This window comes from Trachurus japonicus, chromosome 8, assembly GCF_045865225.1.
Source record: "Trachurus japonicus isolate A0001 chromosome 8, Traja_1.0".
Taxonomy (NCBI): domain Eukaryota; kingdom Metazoa; phylum Chordata; class Actinopteri; order Carangiformes; family Carangidae; genus Trachurus; species Trachurus japonicus.
In genome coordinates, this window is record NC_140914.1 from 10,914,416 (window position 1) to 10,935,803 (window position 21,388).

A 21,388-nucleotide genomic window follows, 5' to 3' on the forward strand; every position below is an offset into this window, starting at 1 on the left:
TGATGTCTTCCCTGAGAAGATTTTTATCACTGTGTCCTTGTCTCTTTTTGTCTCATTTCCAAGCCAACTATGGTCACAGTGTAAAACATGATATGATGACATAGCATTTATCAAACAGTGACTAGTGGATGCAGCTACTGACTTGAAGTTGTTTTAGAAATGGTGACATCTTCTAAATGAAAAGAACATGGTTATTGTTTGTACTCAGCACCTGCCCCCGTTGGTGTGATGTGCGTGTCTAGTCTACTTTGGTTTTTTCTGTATCTTCCAAATGAATCACTAAGTGCACGGCTCACATATACTGTAGAGTTTAGAGAGTGTGCAGCTAACAGCCCTGTGAATGAGACATTTAATGTGCCTTACATCATTTTGCCTTCCAGGAATCTGCTATACATATACCCACAATCCCTGAACTTCAGCAGTCGTCAGGGCTCAGTGAGAAACATCGCCGTGAAGGTTCAGTACATGGCGGCAGAGGACCCCAGTCAAGCTTTGCCGGTGAGTCACTCACAGTCGAGGTCGATCCAGTGACACGACCGCAGCGAAAATGAAATTCCAGTCACAAAGAACAGCTTGAGGCGGTGAAACGTGATATGACATCTTCTTGGAAACGCACACTTCTTCAAAGCAGCGTTTGTTATGAGCAACAGCGTCGGCTAATCTGGTTTCACTTAGCGAGCTACAGTAAATAGTTGTCACGACTCTGATTTATTCTTTTGCATCAAATATTTGGCTTGGAGTTGGCTGATTTGCAGAATACGGTACTTGCTTAAAAGTGCCACTCCTGCTAAATTCACCTTTGTTGATACACACCACTCACCCTCCTGTTGACCTGAGGGGTCATGGTTTAGAAAGCTGAAGTTTGCTCCTTCACAGATAACAAGGCAGATTGAATTTACAGTAACAATGGATTAAAGCTGCAGAACTAGTGTCAAAATGTTCACAGAAACTTCTCAAACTACTTCTCCATTATGATCCATTTCTTATTCATTTATTATCTGCATGCCAAGTATAAAGCACCAGAACTGATATGAGTGCTGCGTCTCATTTTCTAACCATTGGCTCAGATAAACTGTAGTAATAGTGCTTAATATAATTGATGATATTGATTTAAATGTGCCTATGTAAATAGATTATTTAGTTTCATAGAAGATTGTATTAATGTAAGAAACACTTGGATGTCAAACAATAGGATTAGAAAAGTATTTTTGAAAGTTTTCCAGTATCAGTTAAGGTGTGGTGTCTTTGCAAAGACAACATGCAGGCTGTGAAATTCTTGGATGTAGTGGTGTGATTGTTTTCTCAGAGAGAGAGAGAGAGAGAAAGCGAATGCCTCCCATTAGTCATAGAGCGGTGTTGTTTGTACTCTGTCATCCTGACCAGGTCATCTTTGGAAAGTCGAGCTGCGCTGAGTTCATGAAAGAGGCCTACACCCCTGTCATCTACCACAACAAGTAAGGCTCCGTCAACCTGTCCACCCTCTGCTCAGCTCCACCCACTCTTTTCTTTTTTCTCTAAACGTTCTCTCTCTTCACCTCTTGACCCGAAGGTCTCCTGAGTTCTACGAGGAGATGAAATTGAAGATCCCTGCCAACCTGACAGACAACCACCACCTGCTGTTCACCTTCCACCACATCAGCTGCCAACCCAAACAGAACACTCCTCTGGAGACCCCTGTGGGCTACACTGTGAGCACACTCCTTCAGCTTGCACGCATTTAACACACCCACCCACACACATATACACAAACACACACGTTTGTTTGAAAGCTCCCTTTGTTGTCTTGCCATCGGTAAGAGATCACGCGTGTGTGTGTGTGTGTCTGTCTTTCTGCCTTCAGTGGATCCCTCTGATGCAGCATGGCCGACTGCGCACCGGCTCCTTCAGTCTGCCCGTCTCCGTGGAGAAACCTCCGCCCAGCTACTCGGTGCTCACCCCCGACGTGAGTGTGTTTCAAAGAGATTATGTGAATATCGGTTTTGCCTGCCATCACCTGCTCCTGCGTGTGCAAGTGTTAAACGAGTTGGTTGTCTCTCTGTGGCAGGTTCAGCTCCCAGGCATGAAGTGGGTGGATAATCACAAAGGGGTGTTCAACGTCGAGGTGACGGCGGCTTCCTCCGTTCACACTCAGGTACACACACACACATGTTTTCTACACCGAGCACCAGATAATTATGATAATTAACATCAGCATCCATAGCCGTCATTTAATGTGCAAACGCCCATAGCTGTTACTGTGGAGCATACTACAGACATACAGGTGCACCTCAGTGAATCAGAATATCATGGAAACGTTTATTCATGTCAGTAATTCAATTCAGAAAGTTAAACTAATACATTATATTGATTCATTACACATAGAATGTCTTTATTTATTTAATTTATTTTATTAGTAATAATTATGGTTTACATTTTATGAATACCTAAAAGTCAGTATCTCAAAAAATGTAAATATTACAAAAGACCAATTTAAAAAAGCATTTTTAATATGGAAATGTTGGCTTTCTCAAAAGTATGTCCATCTATATGCACTCAATACTTGGCAGGGGCGATTTGACTTGAACTACTGAAAATAGATTTTTCTATGATATTCTAATTTATTAAAGGGATATTTCACCCAAAATCAATAATTCACCAAATTTCTACTCACCGGAAGGGTTTTGAGAACTTTCTGAGTTATCAAAACACTTTTGGAGTTCCAGGGGGGTCCAGCTGGCAACGGATTTTCATATAATGGCAGTGGATAGAGCTCACTTTTGAATCATCCAAAACACACACTATGAAACATCCAGATACCTCCATACTGCTCGTCTGTACTGACCCAAGTGTCCTGAAGCCGCCACATGAAAAAGTTGTTCGGAAAAAATGTATTTGATGTTTGTGCGCATGCGTGAGATTTGCTGCGAGATGCATGTTTTCATCATACATCCAATTGTTTACAACGACGAACGAACATCTCGGCTTCAGGACACTTGGGTCAGTACAGACGAGCAGTATGGAGGTATCTGGATGTTTCATAGTGTGTGTTTTGGACGATTCAAAAGTGAGCTCTATCCGCCGCCATTATGTGAAAATCCGTTGCCAGCCGGACCCCCCCTGGAACTCCTAAAGCATTTTAATAACTCAAAGTTCTCCAAACCCTTCCTTGGCATGACGGTGAGTAGAAAATTGGTGAATTATCAATTTTGGCTGAAATATCCCTTTAAGATGCACCTGTATATTCTGTTGAAAATCTGCCTTTTAAAATGTGCAACATTGAAACTAGTGCAGCCCAAGTGAAACTCTGGTCCTCGTGCCCCCAGGACCCCCACCTGGATAAGTTCTTCACTCTGGTGTATGTTCTGGAGGAGTACTCCTTCCCCTTCCGCCTGAAGGACGTCATCATAACGGAGTCAAACATGGAGGGGGAGCTGAAGGCCAGCATGGCGGCGCTGAGAGGGGCTCTGCTCGACACCTGTGTCCGCTTTTTACACCAGCTGCTCAACAAGCTCATCCAGCTGATCATCTACCCGCCGGTCATTTCTGGTCAGATCGGTGAGTGAGTTCTGAAACGGAGACTATTGAGTCTGGAACAAGGCCATTCGCTGCTGTTGTGATGTTTTGGTTTGGCCAAACATCACAAATACATTCTCAAGCTTAAATCTACCACACATAAATCAATTCACAGTTATGTCTGATAGAATATATGACTCATGTGGCTCTCCTCGACAGTGAACCTGGGCCGTCATGCTTTTGAAGCGATGGCGTTGTTGGTCAACCAGATGCACAAGAACCTGGAGGGGAACCAGGATCAGCATGGCCGCAACAACCTCCTGGCATCCTACATCCACTACTGCTTCCGCCTGCCCACCGCCGAACCTACAATACCTCCGTCAGGTGAGTCACCGGACTTCACCGTACTACTATCAACACATATCGATAAACAGACAGATAGACTTTCATTTCTGTTGATTTACCGTAAAATTTGGAATATAAATCGCACTGGAATATAAGTCGCAGTCTATTTTTGAGGGTCTCAAACTGGGAAAACGTTAAGTTATTCCACAACTCTACAACATGAAGTTTCTGTGCTGCATTGTAGCTCTTTCTTGTTATTTTAAATTTAAAAAAAAGAAAAAAGAGATCAGGGTATTTTGAATACTGTACATTTACCGCAATATAGTGTGAGTATGCACGCGCGTTAGAGACTGAGTCCAGCAGAGAAGGGGCTGACTGACAGAGATGAGGAAACGCTGTTAAAAAAATCATAACAATAAGATTATTTTCTGTGAGAGACAATGGCGGACCCAAACGAGTCTTGTTAATTAATGGGAAACACCATTTCGCCTGCGTAGTCGTATGCAGATACAGGACGCATCACCACCATTTACACTTGTGTTCAATGTGGTCACAACTTAAAAAAAAATCCTAGCGGAAACACTGAACGGGGTTGAAATTTACCTTGGTCTATAGGTTGCACCGGTGTATAACCCGCATCCAGCTTTTAAGATGAAAAAAAAAGTGCGACTTATACACCGAGTTTTACCGTACTAACATTTCTTTTACCTCCATCTCCATCAGGAGCGGCCGGCCAGTCCTATGAGATGCCCATGCAGTACGCCACCTTATCCAGGGCAACAGGCCGGCCGAGCAGCCTGCACCTGTCCCGCTCCAAGAGCATCAGCAACTCCAACCCCGACCTGGCCAGCACGCCGGTTTCTCCTGATGAAGAGGTGCAGAGGATCATAGGGAGCAAGGTGAGTCGTGCTTGTCTTTGGAAATCCGGAAATCCGTCGTACTGTATGTGTGATGTTACTGCAGTCAGTTTGTATGTATAAGACCTTTTGAAGGTTATGACAGAAGTTAAACACTGAAAAAGTTATGTTATCTAATTTTTTGTGTGTAATCTGTACCAATATTTCTGCACGTTATTTTAATTTGCTCATTTTTATTCTACGTGGCATTGAAAAGGTCTTGTAATTTAGTAAAAGAGTGATATTTGTTAATAGACGTGGATGATTTATCCCCTTGCCCTTACACAAGAAACAGCAGCACAAAAGTCTGTGTATTTACGGTTCCCCTTGTGCCATATTCCAACCTCTTTATCCAATATCAGTCTATTATTTTGTCGTAATGATACTGCTGCCCTCCCTTGTCTCATCTCTTCACAGCAGATTCAATAACCCAGGGTTGACTGAGAACTCTGTGCCAACATTTAATGATGCCGTCAGTCAAAAATGCAATTATGCTTTGTGCCGCTGTCCCTTGTTATTCATACTCTTCCTCCAGCCCTTCTTTTGTTCCCCTCTTTTCTGCTTTTTAGCTTTTTAGCTTCTCTTTTCACGTCCCTTATTTTTGTTTCCTGCCAAAAAAAAAAAAGATTCTCCTCTACGTAATCTCCTGTGTGGTAATTATCCTCTCCCTACTCACTGTGCCCTTGCCTCTTGCCGTCCTGTGTGTGTGTGTGTGTGTTTTGTGTCTCCGGTGGCTTATGGCAGGGCATTGACCGCTCCCACTCCTGGGTAAACTCTGCTTATGCCCCCGGGGGCGCCAGATCTGTGCTACGCAGGAACCCCAACTCCAGCTGTGAGCTCAAGCAGGTGCCAAATCCCTCCGTCCTCCTCTTCCTCCTCCTCTTCCTCCTCTTCACCTTCATCACCTCCATCCTGAACCATCTCTCTCTCGGTGCCCGTGGGTCAGCTCTTACGTGTGCGTGCTTCTTTCCGCCCGTCACTCTGCAAGCCATGTCTCCATCCTGTCGCATCTTTTCACCCGTAATATAACACACTGTCCGTCCTCTACGGTTCATCCTCCTCATCCTCTTCATCACCGCCGCTTCACAGACCGTAGCTGTTTTTGTCCGAATGACGCACACTCTGCCTGGGGCTCGTCAGATCCCTTACCAGCCCCTCCGCGCTCGTCAGAGTTCATAGAGAGTTCTCTGGCCACTCGTCCATTTCCATTCATCCATTTTCACATCACTTTGTCCCTCATGTCTGTGTGTGTGTGTGTGTTCACTTCACCGTCACTCCATGTCAGGCAAACGACCGCGGCTGCAATCGCATGTCTGCCTTTCTGGACAGCGTGGCCTTGTTTTCACATCCCACAAGGCAGATTACCAAGAAGGTAAAACTGGCATCTACTATAACAAACTCTAAAAAGTGGCAGTCGCCATCACGAGCTAACCCGTTTCAATGTCCTAACAGCCATCGTGTCATTATCATTAACACTCATCAACATTCACAGTTTTGTCTGTGTTGAATATTTTGTTTCTCAATGCACTTGAATGGTTTATAATCTGTATTTCTCTGGAGATATCAGGACTTAATCTGTGGCAGAGATATTGATTAATGGGTAAATGTATCTTTACTATTAATATTTACCTTAGAATAATCTTATTTAGATTCAGTTTGTATCAAGAATCTAAATAACTATGAAGCTACAGCTCAGTTATCTTTGACAAACCACAGTTAGTGTACACAGCGTGCTCTTTGCGACAGCAAACGCACACAGTTTTAATCTTAATAGCTCATCTCGTTTCTGATAATCGTTTCCTCGTGCAAGTTAAAACACGGTGTGTGTGTATGTGTTGGTTTATGCTCAGCTTCTCCACGAGGAGCTGGCGTTACAGTGGGTGGTCAGCACCAGCTCAGTGAGGGAAGCGGCGCTGCAGCAGGCCTGGTTTTTCTTCCAGCTCATGGTCAGTACGCCTTTTTTTTTTTTTAAAAGAGATCATAATTATAGCAGGGAAGGTCCAATTTTCACCAAGTGACGGTGTTTTTTCTTCTCTCCTCCAGACAAAGAGCATGGCCAATCACTTATTCCTAACCTCAAAATTAGACCTACCCAGACGTCAGCGTTTCCCAGACCGCTTTGTGGATGACATCGCTGCGCTGGTGTGTGCCATCAGCGCAGACATTGCCAGCCGATACCACAAGGTACAGACGAGCTTAAACAATAAAAGTCGCTGTATCTCTTCTGCACAGTGTCGTCTTTTTCCTTTTAGATTAAAGAGATAGTTCAACATTTTGGCAAATTGGCCCATTCCCATAATCCCTATAGTCATAGCAGTAGGTTCGTTACCTTTATTTGTCGGTGTAAGCTATTTTTAGAACGGCGGAGCAGAGCCTCATCAAATACACAGTCCAATAACTCCAAAGCGCTCTTGTGGACAAGTTGTGACCTGCACATTCACCACGCTATGAGATAATAACGGAACGCTATGAGACAGAGTTGTTTTTCGAGGCAAATTCATGCAAAACCATGCGCGTTCCCTTCAGGGACAGTTTTTGCATTTGCCTCAAAAACAACTCCATCTGGTAACGTTCTGTTATCTCATAGCGTGGTGAATGTGCAGGTCACAACTGGAGTTGGAGTTGTTGGATTGTGTATTTGGTGAGTTTGATGAGGGAAACCAAGAAATCCCATGAGCCCCCGTAGCGTAGCTCTGAGCAGCTCGCGGCTCTGCTCCGCCGTTCTAAAAATAGCTTGCACCGACAATTAAAGGTAACGAACCTACTGCTAAAACTATAGGGATTATGGCAATGGGCCAGTTTGCCACAATGTTGAACTATCCTTTTAAACAATAAAAGTCGCCATATCTCTTCTGCACAGTGTCGTATTTTTCCTTTTAGTTTAATTAGATCCACCTATTTCTCTGACATGACTGTCGCCCCCTCTCTCTCAGGATGTGGAGCTTGTGGAGAGGTTAAACAGCAGTCTGGCCTTCTTCCTGAACGACCTGCTGTCTCTCATGGACCGGGGCTTTGTGTTCAACCTCATCCGCTCCTACTACAAACAGGTGCCTCTCTCTTTCTCTCCTTCCTCTAATATCAAACACAGCTTCACTCCCAGCTCTCCCACGCATATTTTAAAACAGCTTTTACTGTCTCAAACAAACCTGTGTGCCGAGCAGATCAACAAGCTGCACTCGACGCAGAACCCCAGCTCCCTGAACGCGCTGAGGATGGATTTCACTCGAATAATCTGCAGCCACGAGCACTACGTCATCCTCAACCTGCCCTGCTCCACGCTCAGCCCCCCGGCCTCCCCCTCCCCCTCTACCTCCTCCACCACGTCACAGGTAACTGGAGAATGTAATCGAGCCTTTATGAATTTCCCCCGTTTCGATCTGCTGCCGCTGTCCCTCTTACCGTTTCATCCCGGTGCTCGCCATCCGTAGAGTTCAGCGTTTTCCAGCATGGTGCAGGACCAAGGCGTGGCCACCATGTTCGAGCTCTCCGTCCCGTTTCGCCAGCAGCACTTCCTGTCTGGTCTGCTGCTTTGTGAGCTCTCTCTTATTCTGGATCCTGAAGGAGAAGGGTGGGTTGTTGTCTGTTACACATGTACTGATTTTACCGTTAAAGGACAGTTGCGGGCAAATTCAACCTGGGGCTCTAGTTTCCTAACATCTTAGGTCAAAGATTTTCTTTTTAATGTCTCCTGTTCTTCAGTAGTTGTGTCTGTCCCCGCATCGCCACGGCAGTGTATAATGGGAGCAGATCTTAAGCTGTTTAGGCTGCTTACATCCCACAAAACCGCTTTTTTTTTTCCACAGACAACATTAGATGGTTATTAAAACACACACCAAGGGGTTTGTTTACTTCAAGAAAGCCGACATTTGTAAACGGAGCTGTAATACAAAGTCTCGCACGAGAGCCGAGTTGACCGTCTCAGTATGTTTACAGGTCGTCTGAAGCTCGACCGTTTTGTTTTATCAGCAAAGGAATATCAACTCAGAGGCACAACGGTTTTGTTGCAGTCAGAGTTAAGTCTTCAGATTGTGTATTCTGCCTGTAAACATACTTGACTCTTGCGCGCAAGACTTCACGAGACTTTGGATTACAGCTCTGTTTACAAACATGTTGGCTAAAAAGTAACCAAAAAACACACACATCCCCAGGCCCAAATGGGATGGGTGCTGGATCCAAAAAGGAGTATGAGAGGATAAAGAATAAAAAATCCACACACCAAGGCAGCTCCTGTAGAGAAAGAATTTATTAGCGTGACATTTCAAGCAAAGGCTCTTTTTCAATCTGCCATATATGGTGAAAAGATGAGGCTGAAACATATATAAACAAGTGCCTGCCCCCACCAGCAGGTGGTGAATCAGTACAGCTGGTATGAATCACCCTAATTTAGAAGATAATGCTGCAAAAGACACAATATATACATACGTTATCAAAATATTCACAGAGATATGTCTCAATCTAAACAGTAAACATAGGAAGACTTCTTCAGAGTATATCATTTACAAAAATCAAAAATATATGGAGAAAAAAGCTGGTTAGGAGAAAACTTGAAGTAAACAAACCCCTCGTTGTGTGTTTGAATAGTCATCTGACGTTGTCTGTGGAAAAAAATTGCGGTTTTGTGGGATGTAAGTAGCCTAAACATCGTAAGATCGGTCCGCTCCCATTATACGCTGCTGTGGCGATGCAGGGACAGACACAACTACTGCAGAACTCCAGAAAGATTCATTCTTTTAGCCCTAAAATATTAGGAAACTAGAGCCCCAGGTTGAATTTGCCCGGACTTGTCCTTTAAGTACGAATGCAGAGTGTGAGACGCAGTGATACATGTGTGTGTTATTTCACCTACAGGGTTTTCTTCCTTCATAAAAAGGCCATTAGTGCAGTTCACGCCCTGCTCTGCAGCCACGATGCCGACCCCCGCTACAGCGAATCTCAGGTCAGAGCGCACGTCGCTCAGCTCTACCTGCCCCTCATCCCCATCGTCATGGAGACGTTGCATCAGCTCCACGACTTCTCCGGTCAGAACAACACACACACCTGCACTTCACAGACGTTGTTTCCCACCTCCTCGGGGTCCTTGAGGTTTTTTATTCGCAGCATAATTGCACCTGAAAACGCTTTCTCTTTCTCTCATTCTCCTTCTGCAGACTCCTCGCCCGCGCGGGTCCGCCATGCCTCAGCCCACGCCGACGACGCTGACCCAGACGGTAGCAACACTATCAGTCAGTCTGTTGCCATGGCGATTGCCGGCTCCCCTCTGCCACATGCCAAAGCCAACGCATTCGTGCTGCCCACAGTGGTGAGTGATGGTGGGCAGGGGTCAGGCTGTTTCCCCCGGGGGCCTCACACACACACAGAGACGGGCAGGACGCAGGTTGGCGTCTGTGTGGGCGGCCGCCGCCTCAGTTTGACAGACGACCACTCTGGCCTTTCTGTAACTCCACACAAACACTCATTCAAAGAGCATTTGCATTCTTTCCATGTCGCTCCTCTATCCTAAAGTACAGCTGCTCCTCTCCGCCTGTAGGTGGCTCTCTGTCCTTTTTTATTTATGAATCCCTTCTTCAAACAGCCATTTTGTTCTGAAGCAGATTTTAAAGACTGGCACTGTTCTGTATGTTTGTCTTCGTCAGGCCGGGCGCCAGTCCAGCGGTCTGTCCGCCGAGTGCAGCCGGACTCTGCTGGTGTGTTTCCTGTGGGTGCTGAAGAATGCAGATGCAGCTCTCCTGGAGCGCTGGGTGTCTGATTTGTCTGTGTTGCAAATCAACCGCCTGCTGGATCTGCTGCATCTCTGTGTCTCCTGCTTTGAATACAAGGTACAATTACCAGGCGCTGCTGCTGCCGCGACTATGAGCGTCTCTCATCACCGACACGCACAGTAGGAGTCAAACACAGAAACCAGAGCAACAGCATATCATTACAGATATATCGGAGTTCTTAATCAGCACATTATCAGTACCGTATCACCACTGATCCAGACGCAATTTCCTGTGAAAATGGACTGTTGTTTTATTAACGCCTGGCAGGGGAAGAAAGCTCTGGAGAGGATCAACAGCCTGACGTTCAAAAAGTCTCAGGACATGAAGGCCCGACTGGAGGAGGCCATACTGGGCACCATCGGGGCTCGTCAGGAGATGGTTCGCCGCTGCAGAGGTTTGTTGTGTGAGAGCACAGTGATTTGTATGTGGTGTGTGTGTGTGTGTGTCATTACATTAGCTGTTTTTGTCTGAGGCGTCGGTCTGTTTGACAGTGCTCATGGAAATTGTAATCTGTTTACTCTTCCAGAGCGGAGTCCCTACGGCAGCCAAGAGAACGTGAGGTGGAGGAAGAACGTCACACACTGGAGACAAAACACAGACAGAGTCGATAAGTATGTTGTTTACATGATTTACACCGATACACACCAAAACAGTAGAATTCTTACCCCTTATTAGATTATCAAAATTAAAATGTATGTTATTAACACATGAGCTGTCTGAGTTTGGTTTGATTTGATTTATTTGCACATGAGAGAAAATATACATATAAAACAGCACAATAACAACAACAAAAACAATGCAACATATAGAATAGATACAACATATCATAAATGTGCATTCAACATAAAAATAATATTTACAGTAATGTGAAGAACATCATAAAACAGTTCAGAAAAGTTCTGTTATGTAGTGATGTAGAAAAAGCAGATGGTTATGCATTGCTCAACTGAGCCAACAAAACATTAATGATTGTTTCTTGAATGAGTTTATACTTGTGCAGTTTCTAATGTGGACTGGTAATTTGTTCGGAAAGTGGTTTAATATATAAAAAAGAGTTTAATGCATAATAAATGATGATTGTAAAATCACATCTGTTCCAGGACTAAAGCTGAGATGGAGCAGGAGTCGGTGGTGGATGGAAACCTGGCTACCGAGGCCTCTCTGATAGTACTGGACACACTGGAGATTGTAGTCAAGGTGAAATGACGGAGACGGAAAAACAGCATCACCATGTCGACAGCTCTGGTCGGTACCAGCTGCTGTGACACTATTCCCCTGCTGTAATAATGTGTTTTGTTTTCTTCTGTCCTCTCCCAGACCGTGGTGGCGTCAGAGCTGAAGGAGAGTGTGTTAGGCGGGGTGCTCAGAGTGCTTCTCCACAGCATGGCAGGCAACCAGAGCGCCCTCTTCCTGCAGCACTGCTTCACTACACAGAGGGCTCTGGTTTTCAAGGCAAGCAGTTTGTAGGAGTCTGCCAAGTGTCTCCATTAGAGCTTTTTGTTTTGTTTATCCATTTTTAAACAATCTAACACAATCTAAGCTTGATTTATTAGTAACACACTTGTAATTTTTCTCCCTACCAGTAATCACCATTCCACATATCAAACCTCTGCATTGTTTGTTTTGGTAACACTTTATAACAAGTACACGCTATTAAGCATTAGTTAAGCATTAAATACTGAATTCATCATTTATAACACATGGATACTCATTAGTATTTAGTTTATAAACACAATTTAAAAAATTGTATTCATCATTGATAAGCACTAACTGTATTTATAAGCTACACACTAATGAATATTTATGCGAATTCAGTATTTATTAATGCTTAACTATTGCTTAATAGTGTGTACTGATAATAAAGTGTTACCTTTGTTTCCATTATTGCTAAATAAAAGGATTTCATATGTATCTTTTCTTCTAGGATGCTGGTTTTGTTTTTTTATTTAAAGAATGTCTTTTTACAGAAACAAATAGTAAATGTCATATAATGTAAAAATATAGTGAGAGTGTGTTTGTTGTGTAGTTCCCAGAGATGCTGTTTGAAGAGGACACTGAGCTCTGTGCGGACCTGTGCCTGCGTCTCCTTCGTCACTGCAGCAGCAGCGTGGGCTCGGTCCGAAGTCACGCCTCCGCCTCTCTTTACCTGCTCATGAGGCAGAACTTTGAGATCGGAAATGTGAGTGGTTTTGCATTTTGATGACAAATGGCAACAGAGCATAAAACAGGATGTGTGTGAACATGATTCTGTCATCTTTGTTGTGAGACATTTGAGTCTTTTTTTCTTTCCTTTTTGACCAGAACTTTGCACGAGTGAAGATGCAGGTCACCATGTCTCTGTCCTCACTGGTGGGGACGTCACAGAACTTCAACGAGGACCATCTTCGTCACTCACTGAAGACGATACTAACCTACGCCGAGGATGACTTGGAGCTGCGTGAGACACCGTTCCCAGAGCAGGTAGGTTACAGCCTTCGTACTGTCTGTGAAGCAGCTGCCATGCTTCATGCTTCACTAATATGCTCCGTTGCACTTCTGAAACTACAGGTCCAGGATCTGGTCTTCAACCTGCACATGATCCTGACTGACACTGTGAAGATGAAAGAGCATCAGCAGGACCCAGAGATGCTCATCGACTTAATGTACAGGTACTGTGACGCCCATCGGTGAGAAAACATCCAGTGTTTCCGCTAGGATTTTTTTAAGGAGTGGCGGTCCCCGGATTGAGACACTTTAGGCGGGTTATTATTTATGGCCCTTCTCTACTAGCGCGATTCGGCTTGACACATCTCTACTCTTTCTTTTGCTTTTCCACTAGCACTCAAGCGAGACGTACGACACGAGAATCAAACACGCTAATTTTAAAAACACACAGGCAGCGGCGCCCACTGATCTGGACTGTTGTTGTTCTTTGACCTGAGTTGAATGACTGCTGTGTGGAAAACCACACTGTGGTCCTTTAACAAGGTAGACAAATGAGTTTGGAGCTGGTGAGAAGATCGAAAAAAGAGAGCGAGACGACGCAACTGTAGCCGGCATGATATGATGACCCCGCCCCGCTGAGGAGGAACTGTGAAAAATTGTGGAAAAGAACCTAAACTGAGTCGAGCTGTAACTGTATAGTGGAAAGGGTTGCAAAGTAATAGTAACTGGTGGTGGAAAACCTGCTTTACATTGTTTTAACATATTCAAAAAAACGAAAATCCTGACTTCAAAACCAGAGTGTTACGACTAAAAGCTAAAATGTTCTCTCACGTTTTAACTTCAGGATTGCCAAAGGCTACCAGAACTCCCCAGACCTGCGTCTTACGTGGCTCCAGAACATGGCAGGAAAACACTCTGAGAGGGGGAACCATGCCGAGGCCGCCCACTGTCTGGTCCACAGCGCCGCACTGGTGGCAGAATACCTCAACATGCTGGAGGATTGCCGCTACCTGCCCATCGGTTGTGTCACATTTCAGGTAAGTGTGTTTGCTTTGGTGACTGTGGCAGAATGAGATGGATTTGTCCCAAAACTCAAGCATTTTATTGTTGAAAATTAGCAAATATAACCATTTTTTTAACTCAATTGCTTACTTTTGGTGTTTATCGGTCTCTTTATGTACGATTTTACTTTCCCCCTGATATTTTTGCACCCGTCTATAGGTCTTCATGTTCATTTTTTGATTGTTTGTTTATATACAAAATCAAAAATCACTAAAAAAGTAAATGACAAAAAAAAGAAAATGAGCAAATATAAAGAATGTATGTTTTTCATGTTCTCCTCAGCACATTTCCTCCAACGTACTGGAGGAGTCGGCGGTGTCTGATGACGTGCTGTCTCCAGAGGAGGAGGGGATTTGTGCTGGGAAGTACTTCAGCGAGTCTGGCCTGGTGGGCCTCCTGGAGCACGCAGCTGCTTCTTTTAACATGGTACGACTCACATTCCCCGACCGCAATGGTGACAGGCTGCATGTTAACGCGGCACAAGGTTACGGTATTAACGCGGCCCGGGGAGTGTTATGTGATCGAGCGGTATGCGTAGCCCCACTGACTTCTCCATTGTGCTGCAACCCCAGGCGGCCATGTACGAGGCCATAAACGAAGTGTACAAGATCCTGCTGCCCATCCACGAGGCCAACAGAGACTTCAAAAAGCTGGCGACCGTCCACGGAAAACTGCACGAAGCTTTCAACAAGGTCTACAACCAAGTGAGTTTTCCCCCCGTGTAATCTTCAAATCAAATCTCCAGGAATTAACTCGGCTGTTAGAGTTGATGAGAAAATGAACTTTGTCTAAATTTCCTTCTTGTCTTTTCTCAACTTTTTCCAGAGTTCGGGATGGGAGGTAATAAACTCATTTGTCATATCGAGTATAAACCACTTAAAACTGATTCTGTTATTTCTTTCATATTGTATTTACTATGTTTTTCTTTCTTCCCCGCTGCTTCTTCTCTTCCTCCCCTCTGCGTAAATGACATTTTACTGGTGAGTGATAAAAAAAACTTGTGTTCATACTCCTACTCAGTGAAGCTGCACCACTGTTACAAAACAGCTGCCATTCCTCTCTGCTGCTGTTCTACTGTGGTCAAACTACATTTCAGCCTAAATATATATTTTCCCTTTTTCCTACAAATGGTGTCCCGTTGCTAAACCAGTTTTCATTTTCCACAACCTCCACACACAGAACAAATGAAAAGTTTCAGCTCCATTGCACTCAAAGAAATCTCTTTTCTTTTTTGGTGCTGCTCTCCTGTTAACGCATAAATTGTATTTTTTTTTTTTTGCCTCTGTCCTGTTTTATAAATCTCATCTTTTCATCCTTCCTGTAGTGATCAGCGGATGTTTGGGACGTACTTCAGAGTTGGTTTCTACGGCTGCCGGTTCGGAGACCTGGATGAGCAGGAGTTCGTCTACAAGGAGCCGTCAATCACCAAGCTAGCTGAGATCTCCCACAGACTTGAGGCATGTTTGCTCTTCACTTGACTAACGCTGATAACTAAAGGTGTCTAGTGATCTAGCGTCTAAAGATGAATCTGTTTTGATGCTCAGGAGTTCTACTCTGAGAGGTTTGGAGATGATGTGGTTGAGATAATCAAGGACTCGAGCCCTGTGGACAAAAGCAAACTGGATACCAACAAGGTGACGTTATGTGATGTGTATCTGTGTGGCTCATAATATCCAACCATAGATGTTGAATTATTGTACCAACCAACGTGTGTTTGGTTTTGTTTCAGGCCTACCTCCAGATCACCTACGTCGAGCCGTACTTCGACACGTACGAGCTAAAGGAAAGAATCACCTACTTCGACAAGAACTACAACCTGCGAACCTTCATGTACTGCACCCCCTTCACACTGGACGGCCGAGCCCACGGCGACCTGCACGAGCAGTACAAACGCAAAACCATTCTGACAACATCTCACGCCTTCCCCTACATCAAGACGCGCATCAACGTCATCCACAAAGAGGAGGTGGGTGTCTCCCTTGGAATCCAAAAGGGAATAGGCTGGAGCTTGACTGGTGCACAATATTTTATTATTTGCCACGCACCATGAAACTAAAACACACATGAAAAGTTTGTTTAGATATTCTGTACAGTTTACAGCTCAGTATACTTAACAACTTATTTTCCGCACACAACCACATGTTCATCGTTATATTGCAGCCGCCAAACATTTTCCAACACATACCTCGCTTTGCCTACCAAGGGTGTAAATCTTCCTCATTCCACATGTGCCCTCCCCCCAATAAACAGTCGCATCCTGACCAACATACTCATAGTTTACATGCCATCATACTTCACTTCAAAAGAGTCTCTTATTAATGTGGATGAATCTGCATTACCCACACTTGTTTAATGTGTATCCATTTTCGATAAATATATCGTTTTATCTTTGTCGTTGTTTTGATATTATTATTTAGTGGTCGACTCGACATTTTATTTCCTCGGAAAGACAGAGCGATTTACTGCAACCGACTATGCGGAGACTAGCAGAGCAATTTGACAGAAGACCGAGATGGAGAGAAAAAGAAAACGAACGAGAACGAGTGAGAAGCTTCAGCCGAGGCAGGCGGAGCTAACCTCAGCGTGGTGGAGTCTGGTGCTCCATGTCTGTCTCACACTCCGCGACGGGCTTAGAAGAAGATGTGACTTCCTCTTCTCTCTCTGCTCTTCTCCAGATCATCCTCGTCCCCATGGAGGTGGCGATTGAGGACATGCAGAAGAAGACCCAGGAGCTCGCCTTCGCCACCAACCAAGACCCTGCCGACTCCAAGATGCTGCAGATGGTGCTGCAGGGCTGTGTGGGCACCACCGTCAACCAGGTGTCTGTGCTTATGTGCTTGAAAAAAAAACAATAACAACTGCCGCCGCCTGTTGCCTGCCCTCATTTCCCTCCTAGGAATATTAATCCCATCAGAACGGGGTTAAAAGTCTGGGTCAGTGTTTTAAGCAGTGACTGACATTCCTCAGCAGATATGTAACAGGTTGTCTCTCCCTCGCAGGGCCCCCTCGAGGTGGCGCAGGTCTTTCTTTCCGACATTCCTAATGACCCAAAGCTGTTTCGCCATCACAACAAACTGCGCCTCTGCTTTAAAGACTTCACTAAGAGGTGATGACACACTCCGCAGCCCAGACACACACACTGCTGTGAAACTAATAAAAACAAACCCCAACTCCCGGCGTGTTGTGTTATCTCCTCTCTGTCTCTCTCTGTCTCGCTCGCAGGTGTGAGGATGCCCTGAGGAAGAATAAAGCCCTGATTGGACCAGATCAGAAGGAGTACCACAGAGAGCTGGAGAGGAACTACAACAAGCTGAAAGAGGCTCTGGGTCCTCTCATCAACCGCAAGATCCCCCAGCTATACAGACCCCTGCCAGCCCAGACGCCGCAAACACAACGGTAACTTGAGACATTAAACACACATACACACACACGCCCACGCACAGAGACACACAAAATGAGCTCATGCTGCTTTCTCCAAACCCCATCAAACCAACAAAAGAGCAACATAAAACCAAACTTTATGACAGTCCAGGTCACAGATTAGCAAAGATGTGCACTCGGATCTTATCATCCAATTACTCTGTTTACTTTTTACACATTAATTAATGAAAAAAAAAAGAAGAAAAAAAGCAAAAGTAGATGCTTCCCCTTGAAGTGTGTCGGCCTCTTTGACTACAGAGACCATCACCATGTGTTTTTTGTTTTCATCCCCTTTTCTTGGCACCAGCTCCGTGTTTGCATGTGAGCGTCTGTGGACTGCTGGGCCGTAATCAAAAACAGAGCAACAGTCATCTGCACCTGCCACAGTGTCGATCAGTACTGAGCAAACCAAGGGAGTTTGATCTTTTTCCTTTCAAAGGAATAAAAATATTAAAACAAATACTGTAGGGAAAAAAAACAAAACAAAAACTCTGGAGTTACTTCAGTTGCTTTGTGAACCGCCGAAAAGTAAAACAGAACAGTGCAGAATAAAATAATGAGGCGGTTCTACCTCACTCTTGCTCTTTGAAAGAAGATACTCATTCAAAGTCGTGTCGCCTCATAGCGGGACACTGCAAAAAAAAAAAAAAAACATTATCTCACAGCTCTGCAGCTCCTTCTCCCCAGGGACAGATTTTCAACATCACAAATTATTCATATCTCACAAAAATCCGATGTTACGCTCGCAGCGACCTCGGTTTACTTCTCAGACTTTTTAGGAAATGAAACCAGAACACACACAACACACACACACACGGGCGTTAAAGGGTTCTTCATGGTTCTGCTTCTCTCTCTTCCCTCAGGAACTCCTACAGTAGGTCCAGTCTCCGCAGAGTCGACTGTTGAGCCGCAGAAAAAACTGGAAAACACCACAGACCAACAAGCTTTAGAAATTAGCACCATCTCTGTCCGTCTGTTCCCCCCCCCCCCCTCTGAACTGCACACCCAACTGTCACACACACACACACACACACACACCAGCCTCCTTTATCCCACCCGGCCTCTCCCTCCTCGGCCACCCAGCCATGCCATAATCCCCCCCCTCTGCTGCCACACACACGCAAACACACACTACTCACACACTTGTCACCTCTTTCCCATCGCCGCCCCGCTCACACCTCGGTAGGAGCAAACCCCCGGCTGTTTATGCTGGAAGGCCGTCTGCACTGTAAACATTGTCATTCTGGAGCGAGGCTCTGACATGTCAGCGTTTCCTCTCCGACAATCCAAAGTAATCTAGTAGGTTACAGTCTGAGCTGGTTTTAACTTCAGTTTTCACAGGGCTAGAGCTGCCAAACACATTTATTTTGTAACCAAATCATTCTGGTTGTTTGTTCATGAATGTGTCTGTTTTGCTTTTTTCTTCTGGTGTTTGCTTTTTGAAGAGGCTGTAGTTTGTCTTGCTCTTCTGTCGTGGCCTTATTTTCATATGAGGTTTTTTTTTTTTCTTCTCTTTTCTCCAAACTATGCCTGGTCAATGCCAGACTTCAGTTATTAAATAGTCCCAGGGAGTTTTCTTTTATTATCAACAGACCAAATAACTGACATTCCTTCTTCCTCAGGTCGTCACATTTATCTGCCCATCTCTCGTTGTTAGAGTTCATTATAGAGAGGAGGTGGGAGGACCACAGCGGGGAGGGGAGGAGGGGGGCATTACTGACCCTATAGCTGCAGTTTTAGAGGAACACATTACTGTGTTTCACAGGGGGTGGGAGGGGCAGGAACGGATGTTTAAATGTGTATTTTAAACTGTGAAATTCTCCTGTAATGCACTGCCGTCACATCAGATGTTTATCACAGAAGCGCTGCCCTCGGCCAGGCCGTCCCCCTTCACCCACACAAATATGTCCAAACTGTGACCCTTTACTCTTCTATCACCCCGCCGCTCACACTGATAACTGGATACATCATGTCTGTTTGTCTTGTAAGACGGACTATATTTGTGTTAAACAGCACTCCTAATGTCTTATACGTGTCCACCACCTTGGCTGTGGAAGGTTTGTACTCATCGTAGCCATTAACAACTACTGTATATCTATTATATTGCACTATTGTCGTACTACAAACTGCAGCACGTTAACACTGTAACTACTAAACTATCTGTCCCCTATGTTATGAGGCTGGAAATTGTTTTTTTAAACCAATTAGATTAACATTTTGTTATTTATTTTTACACTTTTTTTTTTTTTTTAACTGCGTTCTATTAAATTTCTCCTCCTACGCCACAGTTCAGCTTTTGTTTGTGGAGCCACAGAGCTGAAGAATAGACACTGTAAACACATGGACTAGTTTAAATGCTAATTTCAGTCACTGTGATACTTTTATAAAACTGTTTTTGAATGACAATTATTGAACATGTTAAGATTCCCATGTAGTCTTATGAGCTTCTCTCTTAGTATCACTGTAATGTGATAAGTCAGTTTTTTTAAAGGGATTTATTATCTTTCATTTTCATTGAACTACTTTGATTGTCTTTTTTTTTTTTTTTTTTGCAGAGCCAATTGTTATTGTCTTGGAAATATTTTTGTGAGTCTTTTTTTTTTTTGTAAATTGAAACACAGAACAAACCAAAAAATAAAAGATTTGATAAATTCAGACCAAACTCAACATGTGCATTGAGCAACTTTTTCAGGAACATTGATGCTAATGTCATTAATTCTCAATTTAAGGTTACGGAGTTATTGTCCAAGGTAAACAATACAATACACACGGACATGTCTGTCTGTGTGCGTGTGTGTTTGTACTTTTGGAAAATATTGAGATTTTCCACTGGAGTTTGCTGTGTTTTTGTTTTCTGGCTGTAATGGAGCTCTGTAATCAGGAACACCTGGGTCATCTGTACTCAGTCTAATTAGCTGCAGTTCACTCTGTGGCACAACAGGTGAAAGTGGTTTCGCTGATTAGTTCGCCTACTGTTGCCTTCAGTAAATATGACAACATGCAACTGTAAAAAAAACCTCAGCACTTTGAACCCCCCGACGCTGAATCATGTTACAACACCAGCAGCACTACACTTTTTATACTGTTTGACTAATTATTTTACTTTATAACAACTCACAGTGGCTCAGCCAATCAGCGAACTACATCACTCGGTAACCGTTTTTCTACAGATTAACCTAAAACAGGTGCTCGGTATCAGCTGTTATGATCGAGAAAGTCCTGAAAGGTCCAATGTATATCTGACATTAACACCATATGTACAAGTTTCACAGCTGTCATGGTTGTATATATTAAGTTTCCAATTGTGAATCTCGCAAATTAAAAAGTATTTATAAAAAAAGAAAGAAAAAGAAACTAAATATTTTGTGGTTATTCCTCTTTTAAATCATAATTACACAGTAACAAACGTCTTTTTTTACACCTGTGTGTTTGAGTTCTGTCTCTTTTGTCCTTGAAGGTGCTTGGCAGTTTTTTGGGATGTTGTCTTAAATACCATCCAAGGCTCTTTAGAAGATCCATCACTGGTACTTGAGGAACCTTGAATTGCTCTTGAAGGTGCTTGTTAGTCCTTGAATGCTTCAGGTTGGACCTTGAGAGAGAACAGTAAAGTCCTACTACGGTCTCTGAAAGATGTCGATTCTTCATGGAGATCCTTGGAGATGCTCTATGTAAGTACAGTTTCAAGTATTTCTACTGAAGTATTTCTATTTTAAGCCTTTTCATAGTTTTCCTACAACAACTGTGGTAAGAAAAAACATGATGCACTGCCATAGATCAAACAGTATGATAAAAGCTAAGTTAAATATTTGAATACTTTTACCACTATTTATACTTGTTTGGATGAAGCTGTGTAGACATTGTGTTATGTACTGGCACTCCCAAAATGGTCAGTTTCTCTGGTTTTACCATTTATAGGTATGTGTTTGAGTAAAATTAAATTTAAAAAATGTTGTTTTATTCTATCAACTACCAACAACATTTCTCCCAAAA

The 21,388-nt window shown here is 43.8% G+C and overlaps 1 protein-coding gene across 5 annotated transcripts in view; it reads left to right on the forward strand.

Annotated features, from left to right (window-relative positions):
- dock6 (dedicator of cytokinesis 6) overlaps positions 1-20,414 on the forward strand; it is a 32,735-nt gene extending 12,321 nt beyond the window's left edge. Inside the window, exons 15-50 of one of the 5 annotated variants that reach the window (XM_085783730.1) lie at positions 381-498; positions 1,384-1,454; positions 1,550-1,688; positions 1,841-1,942; positions 2,045-2,131; positions 3,303-3,534; positions 3,712-3,876; positions 4,561-4,736; positions 5,478-5,579; positions 6,019-6,105; positions 6,584-6,679; positions 6,777-6,917; positions 7,667-7,780; positions 7,895-8,062; positions 8,162-8,301; positions 9,582-9,751; positions 9,881-10,032; positions 10,367-10,549; positions 10,760-10,886; positions 11,019-11,103; positions 11,593-11,689; positions 11,810-11,944; positions 12,519-12,671; positions 12,794-12,952; positions 13,040-13,140; positions 13,761-13,953; positions 14,261-14,404; positions 14,551-14,682; positions 14,804-14,818; positions 15,310-15,435; positions 15,523-15,612; positions 15,708-15,944; positions 16,654-16,797; positions 16,978-17,084; positions 17,201-17,374; positions 18,262-20,414. In XM_085783730.1, coding sequence (XP_085639856.1) covers positions 381-498; positions 1,384-1,454; positions 1,550-1,688; positions 1,841-1,942; positions 2,045-2,131; positions 3,303-3,534; positions 3,712-3,876; positions 4,561-4,736; positions 5,478-5,579; positions 6,019-6,105; positions 6,584-6,679; positions 6,777-6,917; positions 7,667-7,780; positions 7,895-8,062; positions 8,162-8,301; positions 9,582-9,751; positions 9,881-10,032; positions 10,367-10,549; positions 10,760-10,886; positions 11,019-11,103; positions 11,593-11,689; positions 11,810-11,944; positions 12,519-12,671; positions 12,794-12,952; positions 13,040-13,140; positions 13,761-13,953; positions 14,261-14,404; positions 14,551-14,682; positions 14,804-14,818; positions 15,310-15,435; positions 15,523-15,612; positions 15,708-15,944; positions 16,654-16,797; positions 16,978-17,084; positions 17,201-17,374; positions 18,262-18,304 — 4,705 coding nt within the window. In that variant the 3' untranslated portion in view covers positions 18,305-20,414. Of the gene's footprint in view, positions 1-380; positions 499-1,383; positions 1,455-1,549; positions 1,689-1,840; positions 1,943-2,044; positions 2,132-3,302; positions 3,535-3,711; positions 3,877-4,560; positions 4,737-5,477; positions 5,580-6,018; positions 6,106-6,583; positions 6,680-6,776; positions 6,918-7,666; positions 7,781-7,891; positions 8,063-8,161; positions 8,302-9,581; positions 9,752-9,880; positions 10,033-10,366; positions 10,550-10,759; positions 10,887-11,018; positions 11,104-11,592; positions 11,690-11,809; positions 11,945-12,518; positions 12,672-12,793; positions 12,953-13,039; positions 13,141-13,760; positions 13,954-14,260; positions 14,405-14,550; positions 14,683-14,803; positions 14,819-15,309; positions 15,436-15,522; positions 15,613-15,707; positions 15,945-16,653; positions 16,798-16,977; positions 17,085-17,200; positions 17,375-18,261 lie in introns of all 5 variants that reach the window. The other 4 variants (XM_085783729.1, XM_085783731.1, XM_085783732.1 and 1 more) reach the window with 4 other exon arrangements.
- The last annotated feature ends 974 nt before the right edge of the window (positions 20,415-21,388 follow it).